The sequence below is a fragment of the Pantherophis guttatus genome, chromosome 3 (assembly GCF_059756535.1).
Source record: "Pantherophis guttatus breed Tessera chromosome 3, ASM5975653v1, whole genome shotgun sequence".
NCBI lineage: Eukaryota > Metazoa > Chordata > Lepidosauria > Squamata > Colubridae > Pantherophis > Pantherophis guttatus.
In genome coordinates, this window is record NC_142065.1 from 106,998,482 (window position 1) to 107,019,194 (window position 20,713).

Here is a 20,713-nt window from a genome sequence, read left to right on the forward strand (position 1 = left end):
GCTGCCAAAAAAATCCACACAGTCCTAGGCTGCATTAACAGAGGGATAGAATCACGATTATGTGAAGTACCATTTTACAATGCCTTGATAAGACCACACTTGGAATATTGCATCCAGTTTTGGTTGCCACAATATAAAAAAGAGACTCTAGAAAGAGTGCAGAAAAGAGCAACAAAGATGATTAGGGGACTGGAGGCTAAAACATATGAAGAACAGTTGCAGGAATTGGATATGTCTAGTTTAATGAAAAGAGGTGACATGAAGGACTAGATGTGACATGATAGCAGTGTTCCAATATCTAAGGGGCTGCCACAAAGAAGAGGGGGGATCAATCTATGTTCTAAAGCACCTGAAAGCAAGACAAGAAACAATGGATGGAAATTAATGAAGGAGAGAAGACCCTAGAATTAAAGAGATATTTGAGATATTTCCTGACAGAACAATTAATTAGTGGAATGACTTATCTTAATAGCTCTGCCTACTGTAGAAGGTGTGACTTAACCTAATTTTGGATATATGGGTAAGGTGAAGCTAAGTGAGAGGTACTGAGCACTGATGATGTTACCTAGTTTGGATAACAAACTAGGTAACTAGGTAATGTCTGCAAGAAAACAAGCAAGCTCAGAGAGCATCAAAGACACCTCATTTCAATCCTGAGCTATGGATATTCTCCTTTATTGATGAAGCTAAGTCTTGGTTGCTGCCTAAGACCGCCCAGTGGAAAGTTTAAAAATATGACAGACATGAATGCAGGTCTCAAATCATTGATGGCCGGTGGAGTAATATTGCTCTGCCTACCCTCCAAACCCACTTTCCTATTTGCTGTTTCCTGCAGCAATGCAAACATGTATTGACATTTGCAGGTTGGTGTAAGATTCAAGCAAAATAGTTCCATTGGCAATCTTTGTGGAGAAGATGATAAATATAGAGAAGTCTTTCTTGTGAGGAGAAAATGGAGAGCAAGCTACAAAATTACAGAGCAATCAGCATCAAGCTACCGTCCTTTGACAGCAAAGATTTAGTAGGGAAAAAAAGTGCTGAAGATAGCCAGATTGCATAATTCCTCTACCTGCAGAAAGCCCCCAATTCACCTCATTAGCACTGTATCAAAATGGAGCAGTAGGAAAAGTCCATTATCTAGTGCTTATAAATTATCAAAGGACATCATTACCTTGGCTGCTGAAGGTTACCATGATAATTATATTGATAAGATGGGTATGTAGCTTCCCCAAATATCTTTTCATCAAGTTCTTTTATCTTCTCTAATTTATAAGTGTTAACAAATGTGTATACAGTCAGTATTTGTTCTATCTTTCTTCCCTTGCTTTTGCAGGATCACATTCATCCTTCCTTCTTATTGAATTATCTCTGTACCTTTATATTGTTAGTCTCTCCTCTCTGCTGCTCCTGCCTCTGTCTTTTATCCATCCATCTTCCCCTGCATGCTGCACAGACTTTTGCTCTCTTATTTCGTCAGTTGGTCAACCTCTGTTCACTTTCCATGAAAAAGTGACTCTTGTGTTCTTTATTGAGTCAGTTCCACAGAGAGAACCATCTATCATCCCCACAATGCACAAATTTGGCTTTGAAGTGTTGGCTCTTTCTCCACTCAGCTTGCTCAGAACCAGAGTTGCTATCTTATACCTAACATATTGATATAAAAATGATAGTCATGGAAAGTCCAAATAATACCCAGCCATAAGGTTATAGCAATCCTTGAAAACAGAAACTACCAGTAAGTCTTAGTTGTAGAACCACCTGAGATATTGTATGAGGCCAGAAGGCAACCTGAAACCAGTGGGATTTCTTTCAAGCCATTAGTTACCATGAGAATAGCTAGTCCGAGAATCTGAGAAGACTCAGTGTGGAGGCTTCCTAGCCTACTCTACAATATTTTTTAGGTATAAAGGATTCATTTTTACCAGAGAAGAATGGAAATTTGATTTAGTGGTGAAGGCATCAGGCTAGAAATCAGGAGAGTGTGAGTTCTAGTCCTGTGTTATCCATGAAAGCCGACTGGGTGATTTGGGCAACTCACATTGTCTCAGCCAGACCCCACCTGAGCTGAATAGAATCAATCTGCCATTTTCTTTCTTTCTTCAGTTTTCTTCAAACTGCCATTTGTCAGTTTGTGGGAAGGATGGGGAGGAAACAGAAAATAGAGAGTGATGCATAAGAAAAAGACAAGTAGAAATTGTGAACTAAGTACTGTAAACTATGCAGGAAATTGATGTTTTGGGGCGGCATGCAATGTACTCAATTTTTTTTAAAAAAAAAATAGATTGTAGGGTGTGCTGAAAGGAGGATCCCAGTATGAAAAAGTTGATTATTGTCCAGATAGTACTGTCCAGACAGAGGCTAGGCAACCCAGTTTTCTCCAAATGCTTTGGACTACATCCTATATTATGCCTTGCTCTTAACTATATTGCTTGGAGAGGATGAGAGAGAACCAAGATGCCTACCCATGTTTAAGATGCTCACTTTTTCACGGGAACAAAAGAAGAAACCAAGCCACTTATGACTTGGTGATAAGAGGCCCAAAAAGGCCTACTACAGATTGACCACCATGACATATTAAGAGGGCAGGAATCAAGAAATCTTCTCCCAAGGCTAGGGTGGTCCCTGATAGCATTCTGAAAAGTATTAAAACTATACTTTCTCAAAAAGTCTTTGGAAAGTAACAATAGGCACCAGGGCAGGGGGGAGAGGGGGAAGGGGCAGCATTGAAAATATGGTAGTATAATGTTTTTGTAGCAATTTTAACAGCTGTTAATCAGCTAATCTAGAGTAGTTATGAATAAGGAGCATACAAATGATGCTAACCAATTAATGAAATAAACATCTATTGAACCACTTCCATGTTCACAACCCTTAGGGCAGCTCATTTCATCAGAATTATAGTGTTCCATCTTAGACTATCTCTCATCTTCACCCCCTTAACTGGAGATTTTATAAGGTTGTCACTGAATTTAAATCTGTGCTCTTCTTTCTCCCATAGAACAAAGGTGGAGATGACATCTACTGATTTGATTTCAGGGAGAGGTATTATTCACTGATTAAGGAGGAAAGCAAACAGCAGCTGTAACTTTAAGAAAAATTAAAGCTATAAATGCTGAGCATGTTTTTAGGCTTGCCATAATTTTGCAAAAAGGAAAAAAGTAGTACACAACTGATTGTAGGAGTAGAAGATTCTTCATTCCCCTTGGGGAATAAAAAAAACCACAATACAGAAAACAGGTATGAATTATATAAAGCAATTTTACATTTGTCACTGCTGTATTATATATTCCTACATTGGTCCCCATTCATTCCGGTAAGATATGCAGGGTCTGGAAAATCTATTATCTTGTCCTTCATTCATGGGAACGAAGTTTTTTCTCCATTCTCAAAGGGCATGGCGAGGATGTAGCTCTTAGTATCTCCCAGCCTGCTCTGCTCCTTTGCTTCATATAAGTTGGAGTGGTTCTCAGGCCACCTTTGATCATGTTACTAGCTGAATATCAGTTATATTGTCTATAGAATAGAATTGATTAATCTCTGGGATTAAATCGTGATGAGACAACAGCATTGACTGTGTTACCCTAGTCATGTGTCTACCCTAACGCATGTATAAAATAGCAGGCAGGAATCTGATTTTTACATTACAAAAAGTTGCATGAGATAATCAGAATCCAGTTTTACTATTCAAGGTGTCTTCATTGTATTGTTTTTCTGACTAGTTTAGCTGCAGCATCAGAGCTGAACTAGGGGGAAGCAGGGCTGGGATAGAGGGAATACCCTTTTAACAAATGTGCAGGCATTATTATTTTTTTTTTTTTAGTTCATTCTCTCACTTCTGTTCAGTAATGACTGAAGAATTTTCATCCTTTCCCAGTCCAATAGCAAATTAAAAACTTCGGACTTTTCCATCCTTAGACTTTCCCAATGTACTTCTCAGTTCCAAAGATATATTAACATGTATTTAAAGCTTCTCAGTTTAAAATATGTTTAGTAATACCTAGATGTGATGAAAATCCATTTGTCATTTGTGGAAATAAATATTTCAACTATAAATCTTTCTGGCCAAATTTTTACTGCACAATAACATGCAAATAGGACAGAGCAGACAAATGTGAAATCCACATGGCCATGTAGAAACAGCTCAATCCATACAGCCTGCTTAGTTACATATTTCTTTGGAAGTTACAGTCTGGCTTTGATCGCTCTTGCCTTGCTTTGTAGGCGAATGTGGAGAACTTGTGATTCCACCAATTTAGCTGCTGCCACTCTCATAACCACTTGACCTTCACTTTCATGGGCTTACATTCCAACCTTTGCCCCCTACCCTTACCAAGGTTTCTTGCAGTTTAAAAATGCTGGGATCTGAAGACTCCTCTAAATCTGATTTATGTTAGTCTCACAGAATTTTACACACACACACACACACACACACACACACACACACATATATATATATATATATATGTATATGTATATATGTATATATATATTCGGGTTTTCTCCCACGTAAAATTGGAAGTGTCTTGGCAACGTTTCGACGTTTCGAGCTTGCTCCTAGACCAGCGGTTCTCAACCTGGGGGTTGCGACCCCTTTGGGGGTCGAACGGCCATTTCACAGGGGTCGCCAAAAGCCCTCTCTCGCCCCCCCCCCCCCCGCCACGCCTTCACTCACCCTCTGCCTCTGTTGGATCGCCCGGTCGCCATTCGCTTACCCTGCCCACTCCCAATCTATTGCTGCCTCCGGAGTCCCAGCTGATGGCTAGAGGGAAAAAAACTAAATTCTTGCTGCAGGGCTTCAAAGAGCTAGCTGCAAAGAGGTAAATTCCTGGAGCAAATTGTTTTCCCCCTAGCTATGCTGAAAAAGCGAAATTGAAAGTAAGGAAGCAGGGTCTTTGCTGCAACGTGACAAAATGAGACAGAGAGTTTTCTTTTTCCTCACCAAAAAAGGTAGGTGCAAAACTGCAAACAATGGGAAATTTAGGGCAAAAGAGGAGGTTCAAAATTTTAAAACACAAAAGCAAAAAAGCTCTATTTAACTAGGGAATTGTAATAATTGAGATACTATTAATTGTATATTGTGTTGAAAGCAGAAATGGTTAAGTTGTGGTTTGGAGGAATATATGGGGGAAATTATTTGGTTTATTATTATTGGTAAATATAATTAATTGATTTGTAAGAAATTGGATTGCATGGAAATAATTGGAATATTCATGTTCATATTGATTAATATACAAAAAAGATAGTTATATAACTAATTGATTTACATTAAAATGTTGAATTTGTATTAAACAACTGTATTACATAATTACATAATTAACCAATGTGAGAATGGATATAAAAATAGATGACAATGGGAAGGGGTATAATATAGAATAGAAGGGAAAAATTGAATTTGATTAAATTAGAGATGAGGATGAAGGGTAATATTGTTTTTTTAAAAAAAAATAGATGAGGAATAAATATGGTAAAAAGGAAATACAGAAATTGTAAATTTAATTGAAATGACTAAACACTGTGTTGGAAGAAATATCCTTCTGGGTTCTGCTCCAAGTGGGGAAAAAGACACTGGAAACATGGAGACTGCTTGGAAAGATGGTTTAATGGTGGACAGGATCACATGGCTTGAGTTCCTGAACAGAAAAGGGGTAGATACAGTAAATCCTCGGGTTTTTATGCTCTCTCTGGCTTTGCATTTCTTGGGGCCCCGAAAGAGTATCCTGATTGATTGTCAGACTCCCAGGGGGTGGGGGTCTTAGCTAGCCTTGCTGGCTGATGGTCACATGTGCTTCCCAGGTCAAATGCTTCCCAGGTCACATGTGAGTTTCGGTTGCTAGATGGGGCCCATTGTGTTAGTTTCTGTTGCTATTGTGTTGCAAATGTCTTTTGACAAAGGATTGACTTTCTGCCTCTGGCCCATTAACAAAGGGTGGGCGGCAGGAAGGTGGGAGCTGCTTTGTCTGTAAAATATGCTTCTCCATTTCTCATCCAGGGAAATGTAATATTCTGCCTTTTTAATATTTCCCAAAATATTTCATTCTTCTAGGAAAGGGGTGGGTGCTAACCTCCTACAACTGTTTAAATTTGTGAACCGGCCAAATACTCTGTTCAAAGAAAATGTGTTGTATGTTTGTATGTGTATTTCTAATTATTGCTATTTATTCCTATTTGTTCTCTTTTATTCTTTAAAGTTTAACAATTCATTCTTTATCTTAATATCTTTATATTTATTTGGGGTTGGCTTTCTTCCCTTTCATCTTTTTTATTGTACAGCAATCTTTCTCCTCAAACCTACCACCTCTGTCTTTTCTTTCCTTCTTACTTTCTCTTCTCCCCCTCTTCTTCTTCTCCCTATTTCCTCTTTCTTTCTCCTTCTCCTCCTCTCTTCCTCCCTCTCTTACTCTCACTCCTACTCTAATTTCCCTTCCCTTCCTTCATCCCTCTCTATTGCTGTATCCTTTTATGCATATGGACTACTCAGAGGGCTGAAAAAGTTATTTTTGACTGGTCCTCGCACTTTTGACCAGTCCTCGAACTTATGACTGTCCTCACAATTTACGTTTTTGCCCTATCTTGTCACCATGGTGAAGAGAAGCAGTTGTGAAATGAGTGACATGGTTGTTAAGAATGGTACAATGCGCATAAATGATGACCAGTCATAACTGTGAAGACCGGTCAAAAGTGCGAGGACCTGTCAGAAATCACATTTTTCAGCCCTCTGGGTAGTCCTTTTGTGCACAGGGACTACTCAGAGGGCTGAAAAAGTTATTTTTGACTGGTCCTCGGACTTTTGACCAGTTCTCGAACTTACGACTGTCCTCACAATTTACCTTTTTGCCCTATCTTGTCACCATGTGAAGAGAAGCAGTTGTGAAATGAGTGACATGGTTGTTAAGAATGCTGCACAGGCATAAATGTGAGGATGGTCATAAGTGTGAGGACCAGTCAAAAGTCCGTGGACCTGTCAGAAATGACTTTTTTCAGCCCTCTGAGTAGTCCCTATAGACATAGCCATGGCCACCCGGTCACATGACCAGCTAGCCACGCCCACCCAGTCACATGACCCCCCCCAAAGCCACACCCACAAAATAAGCCACGCCCACAGAACCGGTAGTAAAAACATTTAGAACCCACCCCTGGTTGGGGGTCACCACAACATGAGGAACTGTATTAAAGGGTCGCGGCATTAGGAAGGTTGAGAACCACTGTCCTAGAAGCACGAAGCCAAAAATACCAGGCTGAAGATGATGAATGAGACTTCCATACCACCCAGAGTCTTTGAGAGATAGGCAACCATGTAAATTTGATGAATGGATGGATAAATATATAAATAAAAATAAATAAACAGGCAAGCAAGTTAATATTTAAATTGTACAGGTGCCCAGTGAAAATTAAATGCAAGACAAATTTTCCAGCAGCAGGAAAGCATGAGGCAGTCCCCTGATCCCAGTGCTGTGCTTGGAATAATGAGGCTCTTTTGGCATGGAATCACAACTTTGCCTGCAGAGGCTCTGCCACAATTCTTTAAAGCATTAGAGTGAAATGTTGATCAATGCATAGCTTTCCCAGCCCCCATCTACCTATCCTCAATCATCAACAACAAAGGAAAAACCCTGCTGAACAAAAGTATAGATTCAGCCTAACTACTTTGAAGAAAATAGCTTTCCTTGCAGGATGAATTTGGCCCTTGGAATTTGGATTTAACACCCAGGGGCTGCAAATCAATACCGAAATGGAAAGTTGCCCTGTTGTAGATAAAAACACTTTACGAAATCATTCAGTTTGCAAGTGGGAGGTGAAAAGCCTTGTAATAAGCTGTATTTGTGTGTCTTATGCAGAAACGTAAATAAACCAAATATTGTGCAGGGCCTTTTAATTATATTTAATGCAGCGGCCTGAAATTAGCTCTGCATTTCTGGAGAACATTACATGGACTGAGATGAAGGCATGCTTTAAATAATCACTATTGGTATTTTAATACTTCATTCTTTTTTCCCCAATGCCACTCAATATGCGCAGAATAAATGTTTTAGAGAGATAAGGAAGTATTCCTCCTTCTGATGTGGACTGTACCCATCTCATTAGAACCAATCAGCCAAGCTGAAAAAGTATGAATTCTTTCCAAGATAGCTAAAGAAACTGCTTAGATCCAATAGGCATAAATCAATGGGCTCCTTCCAATGGCATTGCATGGCAATGTAGAAAACAGTCCTCAGCCAATTAATATTGCCACTCCAGATGCTTCTCCAGATTGTCACGGTACTTAACAATTATAATTATTGCAGTAATTATTTTGAGCCATTAATTTTTAATTTTGAAGACTGAGAATCAAACAACAGGTTGCTGGGCCAGAGAATTGATAGCTTAAAACTAAGTTTGGAAGAGACTAGAGTAAGGGCGAAATAGAAGAACTTGCATTTTGGAGGGCAGGGCGGATAAGTATTTCAGCATGCAATAGGGACTGAGAGATTGCACTAGAGCAATGGCTGAGAGAATCTGGTACAATTCAGGCTCCTTTTCCTCAGATGGTCTCAGATTCAGTTGCTGCTTGTCTTGACTGAAGAAAGACGGGACAAGAAAACTACTCAGCACCAGCATCCTAGAGCCTGACTGTATAAAGGCAAAGCGGCTTTCTGGTTTGACCAGATGGGAAGGTTCTGCACAGTCTTAAGATTATGAAGCACTTTGCAAATGGGAAAAATCATAAATAGTAGTGGCTGCAAGAGTTCAGCCGCCTTTTGTTTTACTACGGATTAGAAAAACCTTTTGACTGACATGGATTACAAATGGATCCCTGTTGCAGGCTAACTTGTACCTTTCTACTTTATTCTATGCAATGTTACTCCCATGCATAGAAACACTGTCTTGATCTTTGTCATTAGATTTTCTTAGGAGCTACTTGTAACAATATATTGCTGTGCTTCATTGCAGGTCTTCCTAAAACATTGTTTCCCAAGGCTGGTGTAGAAGTTCCCTGTCCTTCTCAAGAAAATGAGGGCGGATGGTGAAAATGTGATCCTAAGAAATGTTCTGGTTAGCCTGAACGTAATGCTGTTGGCATCCATCTTCAGACCCTTTGAATGCCACCTGGAAGTGATGACAGAGAGAGTTAAAAAACAGGTGACTGATGAAGAAGGCAGCTTTGCCAACTACACATCCCCTATCAAAGAGCAACCCATGGTCTTCAGCCATATATACAACATTAATGTGCCTCTGGACAGCCTCTGCTCCTCATCCCTAGAGGCTTCATCTGACCCAGAGGTGAGTTCGGAAGATGACCGGATGACGGAATACACCGAGCAGACCTCAGACAGTGAGAGCCAGGTCACCTTCACCCACAAGATAAACCTCCCCAAACAGACTTGCAAGTGTGCCGCCTCCTCCCGGGACATACAGGAGCTGCTGAGCAGGATTGAGATGCTGGAAAGGGAGGTGTCTATACTCCGAGACCAATGCAACTCCAATTGCTGTCAAGAAAATGCAGCCACAGGTAGTAACTAATGCCATGAGGTCCTCCTAGGAGCTAAGAAATGTCAAAGGTGAAAGAATGAACTTGGAGTCATTTGCTTGAAGCTTGAACACACCGAATACTCCATTCTGCTTCCAAATTTCAGAGTTTCACGTTTGGCAGTCTTGACATCCTTTTTAGTTTTACTCTTTATTAGTAGGATTAGGTTCATGTTTAATTTTTACTATGTCCAACTTTCCCCCTCTTTCACCCTGTTTTCTTTCCTTACACTTTATTTTTTCTTTCTATAAAAATAATTATCTGTCTCTGTTCCACTCCTTTTACAACTATGCACACAGGTTAATGAACCTTTTTTTCAGGGGGTACAGGATCACTTCAAAAGGCTTTTGGGAAGAGGTTTGCCTCAGGTAGTATCGCTGTCCAAAATTGCTGTTAATAGGCAGAAGCAGTAGCAGGCCTCTGAGAATGCCCCTGAAGTATTACTTGAAAGTACCCAATGGCTACCATCCTGTGCCTCCCCCCACCCTCAAATAGTGCTATTTCCTGATTATTCTAAGGAAAAGTTTACAAATTCAAGAAAATCTGCACTATGACTGTATCTCCCATGACAAAATTAATTATTAAAGACTTCACCAAGTCTTTAATAATTGTGAGCTTATATTTTAAAAAGACAAGGAGAAAAAGAAAGTTTTAGAGAATCATCCCCAGAGTTTGAGAAAGTGTATTAAAATTTTGATGCATAAGCAACCTAACAATTTTGAAACAAGGAATCAATTGCTCCCAAATTTTAAGGAAACCAAAGTTAGAACAGGAAATTCAAAAGAAAAGTTGTATACTGTCATCTTTGTGGCATTATAAAAGGAGAATAAGCCCCTTTACGGCTTCCAAAAAATGAAAGTAGTATAAACAAGAGCCCTTTTTTCTCTCATGCAACTATGTATGCAAAGCATCAAGGGAAGGGAATGCATTCAATCTTACCCTTTTCCTATGGTTACTATACCTGAACTGAAAAGATCCAGATGACCATTAGATAGCAGGGAAGAGATGCAAAAACTCTTTACTGCCATCGAGTGGTTTTCTAGATTTTTCATTCTAGCTATGGTATCATTGATTCATTCATTCAATCAATCATTGATTGATTGATTGATTGATTGATTGATTGATTGATTGATTCATTCATTCATTCATTCATTCATTCATTCATTCATTCATTCTGCTAATTTATGCTACCAAAGCATTAAAAACATAAGCATACATACAAAAGCAATACAAAGTTTCTGGACTCTATTATCAACCTGACTTTAGAGTCTGAAGGAAGAATCACATTTGTAAAGGCTTCTAGAAAGCCAACCAAGTCAGGGCAATTCAAATCTCAGGGAGAAGCAGTGATGAAATCCAATTTTTTTTACTACCGGTTCTGTGGGCATGGTTTGGTGGGCGTGGTGTGGCTTGGTGGGCATGACTTGGTGGGCATGGCAGGGGAAGGATACTGCAAAATCTCCATTTCCACCCCACTCCAGGCGAAGCATACTGCAAAATCTCCATTCCCACCCCACTCCTGGGGGAAGAATATTGCAAAATCTCCATTCCCACCCCACTCTGGGGCCAGCTAGAGGTGGCATTTGCTGGTTCTCCAAATTACTCAAAATTTCTGCTACCAGTTCTCCAGAACCTGTCAGAACCTGCTGGATTTCACCCCTGGGGAGAAGATGTTCTACAGTGACAGAAAGCCATTTTTTCTAGGTCCAATGGGATGGCACTGTTTTCAGAAGGGATCTTGCCAGATCTGATGGGATGGACAGAAACTAGCATTCATTCTTTCTGGCTTCCTCAAATTGGAATGAGAAGATAGATGGGCAGCTTTTCTCAAAAGTAGAGTCCTCTATGAGTATGTGTTCCCCGTGCAATATAAAATCCTAGATAAATGTAAAAAATATGTATATAATGGTGAGTGATGGGCAGGAAACCTAGTCTCATTCTCCCCTTTCATATGATGAAAATGAACTTCTGAACAGAGCCAAGGAATGCAGCAATTTTCACATCTGTGCCATTGAGACAAACAATCATGTATCTGATTACTAATGAACAGCCTTCAATCATTTGTGATCATATAACAAGGGCACATATTTAAAATGCCTGTGACATTCTGTCTTCAGCAAACTAAAATGCAATCAAAAGCAACAACAACTCTCTCAATGGAAGCAGAACTGTTCATATGGGTTCTTTCTGAATAGCAAACAGCAAAGCTTTGTGGAATTCATTGGAAACCTGTCAGTTTAGTCATTCAAAAGACATGGTTCACTTGGTCAACTCTACAAATCTGTTCTTCAAAACTAAAGAAACAGCAGGCCATTGTGCTAAGATGTTACTGAAGAGAGCTGTTGGCATAATGAATCTCAGTTCCAAAAGGGATAGGTAGTACACAGAAAATATGCTAGATGGGAGAAAATGTCATCAAAGAAAGAAGTACTTTTTTTAAATATATATATATATATATATATTGAAGAGATTCTTAACAAGATAAAAACAATGCAGATATTAGAAAAGAGACAAAGAAAATAAAAATAATGAGTAAAAAGAAAGAAAAATGAAAACATAAAGAAATGGCTTCTGTTCTTTTTGACAGAAGTTATAAATGCATGTTTATTTTACCCGCTCTCTTTAAGGTTACATAATAATTTCCTTTTTTTTCATAAGCTATCCTTTCTAATCTTCAAATCCATAAATTACAAGTTCATTTTACTCTTTTTTCAACAAAAAGTCCAAGGTGTTTCACATCACTGATAAATATACGTGTTGATCTTTTTTTAATCAAATAAGTTTACATTGCCCTCTCTGCTAGTTCTGTCATCTTCACCAACCATTTCTCCCTTGTGTGTATTTCAAAGCCTTTCCATTTTTGCTGGTATAATAATCTTGCAGCAGTAATTGTATTTAAGAATAAATTTCCATGGCTCTTTTCTAATTGACTGTCCCTTAATCCCAGCAAGAAAAAATGTTTCATTTTCCATTTCCATTCTTTGTTAACATCTTTGTCTTTTGTTTATTAATTTTAAAACCAACTAACATCACTAAATCCTTTAGTTTTTCCATTTCTTCTAGAGGATCTTCCAACATTATTACCAGGTCATCAGCAAATGCCCTTAAAAGGTTTCTCTTTAAATATTGACTCCAGCAATTCTCTCGTCTCGTGTTCAATGCTTCCAGCTTTCATTTAGATTGAGGAATTGAGTCTTTCCCAGTGCACTGAGGGAAGAAAGGAGTAATAATGGGCATCTGGATTCTAAAAGTCAGAAATGAGACAGAAGCTGTGATTCTGACATTGAACACAGCTGAGACAAGAGAGGCTGGACAGTACCTCTCTCGTTAGAATATTAGAAGAATGTACCTGAAAGCACTGAGACAAGGAAGGTTAAGGCTTCAACTGAAAACACAGGGGAAATGGAGATGGAGTGAAGAATCTGGGCTGATCAAGCCTCTTAGCAATTTATAGTAATATCCTGAAAGGAGAGCATCTGTGCAATAAGACTATATAGAGCTATCCTTCCTATATTTAGAAAGGGTAGTTCTAAAGGGAGGAAACAATGGGTGAGATACTCCAGAGAGCCATCCCCTCCCAAACCTGCATTGATATTAAAGGATTAAATTTAGGAATCCCAAAACTGAACACTCAGTAATATTTATCTACAGGCAAAGGCCTCTGGGCAACAGGAGGTTGGCAGGGAAAACAAACAAAAGAGAAGTTCTATTTCCATTTGTTTAATTTAATTACCCCCTTGAGGAGAAGCTTAAGCGGTACAACTGGTCTTCAATCAATCATATAGCTAGAGCCTGAACTTAACAATAAAAGAGTAAGATCTATAAAATCATTTTAAATATGCACTTAGTATGAATGGCAAATGCAAAAACACAAACTCTTTAAAAGACTAAAAGCAACCATTAAAAGTCGATAAACAAAGATATCTAAAACTATCATTCAAAAATATAGCCCCAGAGTGTTAAATTATACCTGACATAATGTAGAGGCACATACATTAAAGCACTTGAGTGAATAAACATGGTTTGGTTTGGCCCTGAAAGAGCAAGAAGGGAATATGCTAAGACTAAGTGAACTTTCCTAAGAGGATATTTCACAATATGAAACCATCACTGAAAATGCCTGCTCACCTCAAATAATTATTCGGTTAGGCTCAAAATATAGATACATTCAGAGCAAGGCCTCTGATGAGGTCCTTGGAGTTATTTTCCTAACCAGGAAGTGATTGATAGAGAAAAACTAGTGTTTTTAATTGAGTTGTTTATGTTGCAATCTTCTATTTCAGACCCCATTTGTTCCTTCAAAAGCCAAACAAGAATCAACCTTGTGGAGGTTTAGTTTTTTTTTTTTAAATATAAGATCAGATTATCCAGGAAAAAAATATTTAAAGCAAATCAAGTTTAAAAACAGAATTGAATGTAATCTATAGAGTCTATAAAATGCAAGGGGAGTTATCAGGTGAAAGTATGGATTCCCCTTGAAAAGCCAGTGTGGAAATGTCTCAGCTAGCGACTACTGTCTGAATTTCACACTGACAATTTGCTCTGAAATGGAGATGTTTTTATGCTTTCCTTCCAGGACTACCAATGGTAGAGCATTAAAGCAAGCAAGAGAGAAAGTTCTATTGTATAATGAGAGTGAAGATACTTCCTTGTAGTAAGGAAGAAAAACAAGATAGCAGTTTTGCAATTCCAGAGGATTCCTGGTACACAGTAATGTATTTGTGAGCAGAAAAAGATTTAAGAAAATTAGATCTGTAAAACAAATCACTCAAAGATCAATCAACCTTGAAGCCCACAGAATATCGGAGTAATTGAACTATGAAAATGAAAGGTAAAAAAAAAATAGCTGGCAGCAGAAAGAAAGAAGGAAAATTATGGGGAGAGGAAATTGTACCACAAAAGCAAGATACGATCCTATCCTGCAGATGAGGAAGAGAGTGTACACCAAGAGGTTAGGGCTTGGCCTACTGAATATGGGCTACAAAAATGTGAGTGACAATTAGAAAGCAACAAAGATAGTTTGCTGCAGCTTTTCCCTACTATCTAATGTCATCCAGAATTTTGAATTTTTGCAACCCAGATAGGAGAGTTATATTAAAACTGTTCTCTGCTGTTCAGTATGGAGTGGGATTAGGAGGAAGAAGATAAAAGAGACTTCTTTGTTTCTCACCCACTTACACCCCACCCCCAAAACACACAGGACAGTAAAAGAATCAGCAGTATTTTAGTTGTGAACCTGTTAGGAAGAAAGGGGGATAATGTATGTTTCCTTCCTACACATCATCTTCTCCTTCCTTCCATGTGGGAGGAGAATATTTGTTAAGGGATGAGACAATACTGGAATATGTTGTCCTATGTCGTCAGCCATCAGCCTTCTCTTTTTTTTCTTCATCTCACCATGTATTATAAAGTTGAGAAGCTGGGTCCAATAGTAGCATCTTTTCTTCCCGGGAGGTGACACGAGGCTGGCTCCAGAAGATTGTTAACGCTTCTTTGAGTGAGGGGGTCCTGCCGGCCGCTTTGAAAGAAGCGGTTGTGAGGCCCCTCCTCAAGAAGCCCTCTCTGGATCCGGCTGTTTTGGCTAACTATCGTCCAGTCTCCAACCTTCGCTTTGTTGCGAAGGTTGTTGAGAGTGTGGTGGCGCAACAGCTTCCCCGGTACCTGGATGATGTCTATCTAGACCCGCTCCAGTCCGGCTTCCGGCCTGGGCACAGCACGGAAACGGCATTGGTCGCGTTGGTGGATGATCTCTGGAGGGCTCGGGATAGGGGTTGCTCCTCTATCCTGGTTCTGTTAGACCTCTCAGCGGCTTTTGATACCATCGACCATGGTACCATGTTGCACCGGTTGGCGGGGTTGGGGGTGGGGGGCACCGTTCTGCGGTGGTTCTCCTCCTACCTCTCTGACCGGTCGCAATCTGTGTTGACAGGGGGGCAGCGGTCGACCCCGAGGCACCTTGCTTGTGGGGTGCCACAAGGGTCGGTCCTCTCGCCCCTTCTGTTCAACATTTATGTGAAGCCGCTGGGTGAGATCATCCGTGGCTTCGGGGTGGAGTTCCATCAGTACGCTGATGACACCCAGCTGTACATCTCCACCCCAGGCCACCCCAACGATGCCCTTGAAGTGATGTCCCAGTGCCTGGAGGCTGTGCGGGCCTGGATGGGGAGAAACAGGCTCCGACTCAACCCCTCCAAAACCGAGTGGCTGTGGCTTCCGGCGTCCCGATATAGCCAGCTGACGCCATCGCTGGCTATTGGGGGCGAATCACTCGCCTCCACGGAGAGGGCTCGTAACTTGGGCGTCCTCCTGGACGCGCGGCTGTCGTTAGAAGATCATTTGACGGCCGTGGCCAGGGGGGCTTTTTATCAGGTCCCCCTGATACGCCAGTTACGCCCCTTTCTAGATCAGGACTCCCTACGCACAGTCACTCAGGCACTCGTCACTTCCCGCCTGGACTACTGCAACGCTCTCTACATGGGGCTCCCCCTGGGGTGCATCCGGAGGCTCCAGCTGGTCCAGAACGTGGCCGCGTGGGGGATTATGGGGGCGACGAGGCGCTCCCATGTAACACCTCTCCTGCGCGAGCTGCACTGGCTCCCGGTGGTCTTCCGGGTGCGCTTCAAGGTGTTGGTGACCACCTTTAAAGCGCTCCATGGCTTAGGGCCGGGGTACTTACGAGACCGCCTTCTGCCACCAATAGCCTCCCACCGGCCAGTACGCTCGCACAGAGTGGGCCTCCTCAGGGTGCTGTCCGCCAGACAATGTCGGCTGACGACTCCCAGGGGGAGAGCCTTCTCTGTGGCGGCGCCCACCCTCTGGAACAACCTCCCCCCAGAGATACGTACAATAACAGACCTCCGGATTTTTCGTCGGGCCCTGAAAACCCATTTATTTCAACTAGCTGGGCTGGCTTGAGTTAATTTTAAATTGATTTTAAATTGGGTTGTTTTAATTTACGGCCAAAATATTTAATTATTTTAAATTGCTTTTAAATTTTGTATGTATTGTTTTTTACTTTGGCTGTTCACCGCCCTGAGTCCTATTTTGGAGAAGGGCGGTATAGAAATTTAAATAATAAATAAATAAAATAAAATTTATCACAGGTAGATTCTTGCTGTTTGCCAGAATTGACTGAGCAGCAGGAAGCACTTCGCCATGAGTAGCGTTGGGCAAGTTCTCAGATTAGAAACCATGGGGAGCCTGATAAATCAAGATGGGCTCACAGTTTGGCAATATGTTCCATCTCTTTTAAGGACAATTCATCTACCTATCCTTGGCAAATGACTTCTCCCATTTTGTTGAAAGTTATCATTTGCAATAATTTCACTTTTATGCACTCATAGATATATACCAAACACTAAATGGTGGTTTTGAGGGTATGAAGAAGAAGTACGATTTTTATTATTTTGCAGAGTATTATTGCTGTTTTAATGATTACATTATAGCATTAGCACTTAGAATTATATACCACTCCATAGTGCTTTACAGCACTCTCTGAGCACTTTACAGTGTCAGCATATTGCCCCACAATCTGGGTCCTCATTTTACCGACCTCAGAAGAATGGAAGGCTGAGTCAGTCTTGAGAATTGAACTCCTGGCAGTTAGCAGAATTAGCCTGCAATACTACATTCTAACCACTGCGTCATAGGACTCTTATGTGATAGGCATTATGTAATACTCAAAGACTGTAGAGGTGCAATAAAAATCTTAGGCTCTAAGTTTTGAGTAGTTGCCTAGAATCACGTTGGTAAGAAGAGCGGCCATAAAAATTGAAATAAATAAATAAACCAACAAACTCTTTAATTAATATTGACAGCATTTCCATTGCAAAATTTGACATTGCATCATTAAATGTTTATAGTACATGTACCAGAAATGGGTTTCAAAAATTTTTACTACCGGTTCTGTGGGTGTGGTTTGGTGGGCATGGCATGGATTGGTGGGCGTGGCTTGGTGGGTGTGGCAGGGGAAGGATATTGTAAAATCTCCATTCCCACCCCACTCTAGGGGAAAGATACTGTAAAATCTCCATTCCCACCCCAATCCAGGGGAAGGTTTCTGCTTTTCTTCCCGATCAGCTGGGACTCAGGAGGCAGAGAATAGATGTGGGTGGGGCCAGTCAGAGTGGTATTTACCAGTTCTCCGAACTACTCAAAATTTCCGCTACCAGTTCTCCAGAAATGGTCAGAACCTGCTGAAACCCACCTCTAGACTGTACATACAGACCAGGACATGTACATTGAGACACCAGGGTAGAGTTAAGCCATTGGAATGACAATGAATATGCTGTGCACCTTCAACAATGCATAAGAATGGATTGCTCCAGCAATGGTCCTCAGAAGGAGGATGTTCTCTGAAATATTAGAGAGTATGCAAACTCATGTTAAAAATCTATCCAAAAAATATATTAGGATGCTTTCATGTAGCCTGCTAAGGGTTTTTTTGTTTTTTTTTTTACCTTTTTCTATGTAAAATTCTTTCAGATGTTCTTTTCTTGCTGGCAGTAAAAAGTGGGAGGACCTCCTTAAGGCTCAACATATTATTAAAAAGATCATGGTGGTCACCGAAGAATCAGAGACTTGTCTACTTGTGACTTATTCTAGATGTTTGGAGATATTTTTAATTTTGATTAAGTATGGGATTGAGGATTTTGATTTGAGCCAGAATTGGGGGGAAAGCTGGATGATTTTAATGAAACCTTTGATACACCCACTCACCCACCCAAGTACAAGTTTATTCTGATGGAGTACTTATGCATAGTATCCATCAAGAATGCTAATTGATCTATAGCTATCCAGAGCTTTAAAAAAAAAATTGCAATTTTTACCAAAAGACCTCCCAGACTTCTGGGGGTGGGGGTAGTGTTCATAATCAAATCTCAAAAATACAGGTAGTCCTCGACTTACAACAGTTTGTTTAGTGAACATACAAAGTTACAGTGTCTTATGACCTTTTTTCACACTTATGACCATTGCATCCCTATGGTCACGTGATTTACATTCAGATGCTTGACAACTGGCTTATATTTACAACCGTTTGCAGTGTCCCAGGGTCATATGATCCCCTTTTGCAACCTTCTGACAAGCAAAGTCAATGGGGAAACCAGATTCACTTCACAACCATGTTACTAATTTAACAACTGCAGTGATTCACTTAAGAAATGTGACAAGAAAAGTCGTAAAATGGAGGAAAACTCACTTAACAAATTTCTCACTTAGCAACATAAATTTTGGGCTCAATTGTGGTCATAAGTCAAGGACTACCTGTATACATTTTACTGTCACCCTCTCCCACCCCATCTCCCAAATTATCACATATAAACTTGATATTAATACCATCAATGTATCGTTGTAGGAGAAGGAACCTCTGTTATCACAACTGTGGATTGAATTTAACAGAGTTGCAATTTGCTGGGAATGGGGAAGAATCTCTTTGGCTTTTGGTGTCAGAAACATTTTTCACCTGCCAGGATTTTCCCAATCTCCCCTGTAGCCAATTCCTTAAGTTCTCTTTTTCCATTTATTTGATGCAGCAGCATGTTAAATGTTGCCATCCTGCAGACACCAGGACATTAAGTGGCCTGTAAATTGCATGTCTGGGGGCCACTTTTCCCTGTGATGGATGCTATTCAGAATGCCCATGAGCGACCATCTGGTGGCAGAAACACCCGCTGGATATGGAGCTTCTAGGCCACCTGGCATCCATTCGAAGAACACGAACATTTCTTGGGCTTCTTAGTACCTGAGATGATGCTGCTCAAACAAAAAAACCGTGAGATATGCTTGGAAAATCAATACCAGGAGGAAAAACTTCCAATAAATAGTTGAAATAAAAATAAATAGTTTTAATGCAACAGAGTTGTAAGATAGACAGGTTTATATTCTGAGCCAGGTAATACAGTCTTGGAGCATCATAAAGAGAAAGTCGATAACAGAAAGTCTTAAAAATATCAAAACATGCTCTGCCATATATATATATTATCTACTTTCTCTTTGTGATGCTCCAAGACTGTATTACCTGGCTTGGAATATAAACCTGTCTATCTTACAACTCTGTTGCATTAAAATTTCCAACTATTTATTGGAAGATATATATACCATATAAATATATATATATATATATATATATATAAACACTATACATATACATATACATATATGTGTGTGTGTGTGTGTGTGTGTTTTCTGAGGTTTTCGCGGGTGTTTGTATGTAGGTCTTTGGTTATTCGGGTTTTCTCCCGCGTAAAATTGGAAGTGTGGAAATTGGGATCGTAGAAACACCCAGGAGCATAGAAGAGTCCAAAGGCAGATGCATGAATAAATGTGATAAATGTATTTATTCATATAACAAAACATATTAACTATATACAAAGGCTGTATTAATATCCATTAGGATAGGGGGCACACAGCGTGTGTGACTACCCTTATGAAAGATCATGTCTCATGGAGAACAAACGTAAAAGAGAGCATGGTGGAAAGGTTAGAGGGGGTTTTATACTCAGTGTAAGCCCCTCCTCTCCACATAGGGGTGGGGGCATTTTCTGCCTCCACTAGTGTCTGTATGATACATGTGCCAATGGCTTGTAAATACTTGACAGGAAGTGTCTTGGCGATGTTTCGACGAAGTCTCATTCGTCATCTTCAGGCTGGTGTTTTCGGCTTCGTGCTTCTAGGAGCAATGTGTGATCGCAGCTGTTTCTTCCTTTTAACTGCCAGTGGGGGTGTGAACTGATTGGGTGGGAGCTTGGCTGTGTTCTGATTGGGTGGAGGTGTGTTCTGATTGGTTGGGGGTTTGGCTATGCTCTGATTGGATGGGGGTTTGGCTGTGCTCTGATTGCCCCCTTTGCTCAAATCCCCCTGCAACTCAGACTAACCCGAGCACAACCAAGCCCCCACCTAAACAGAACACACCCCCATCTAATCAGAGCACAGCCAACCCCCCATCCAATCAGAGCACAGCCAAACCCCCAATCAATCAGAACACAGCCAAGCTCCCACCCAATCAGTTCACACCCTCACTGGCAGTTAAAAGGAAGAAACAGCTGCGATCACACATTGCTCCAAGAAGCACGAAGCCGAAAACACCAGCCTGAAGATGACGAATGAGACTTCGTCGAAACGTCGCCAAGACACTTCCAATTTTACGCGGGAGAAAACCCGAATAACCAAAGACCTACATATATATATATATATATATATATATATATA

The 20,713-nt window shown here is 40.4% G+C and overlaps 1 protein-coding gene across 1 annotated transcript in view; it reads left to right on the forward strand.

Moving 5' to 3' along the window:
- Positions 1 to 20,713, forward strand: part of TNR (tenascin R) — a 494,447-nt gene that overhangs the window by 367,103 nt on the left and 106,631 nt on the right. Inside the window, exon 3 of the mRNA XM_060690152.2 lies at positions 8,929 to 9,487. Coding sequence (XP_060546135.2) covers positions 8,989 to 9,487 — 499 coding nt within the window. The 5' untranslated portion in view covers positions 8,929 to 8,988. The remainder of the gene's footprint in view (positions 1 to 8,928; positions 9,488 to 20,713) is intronic.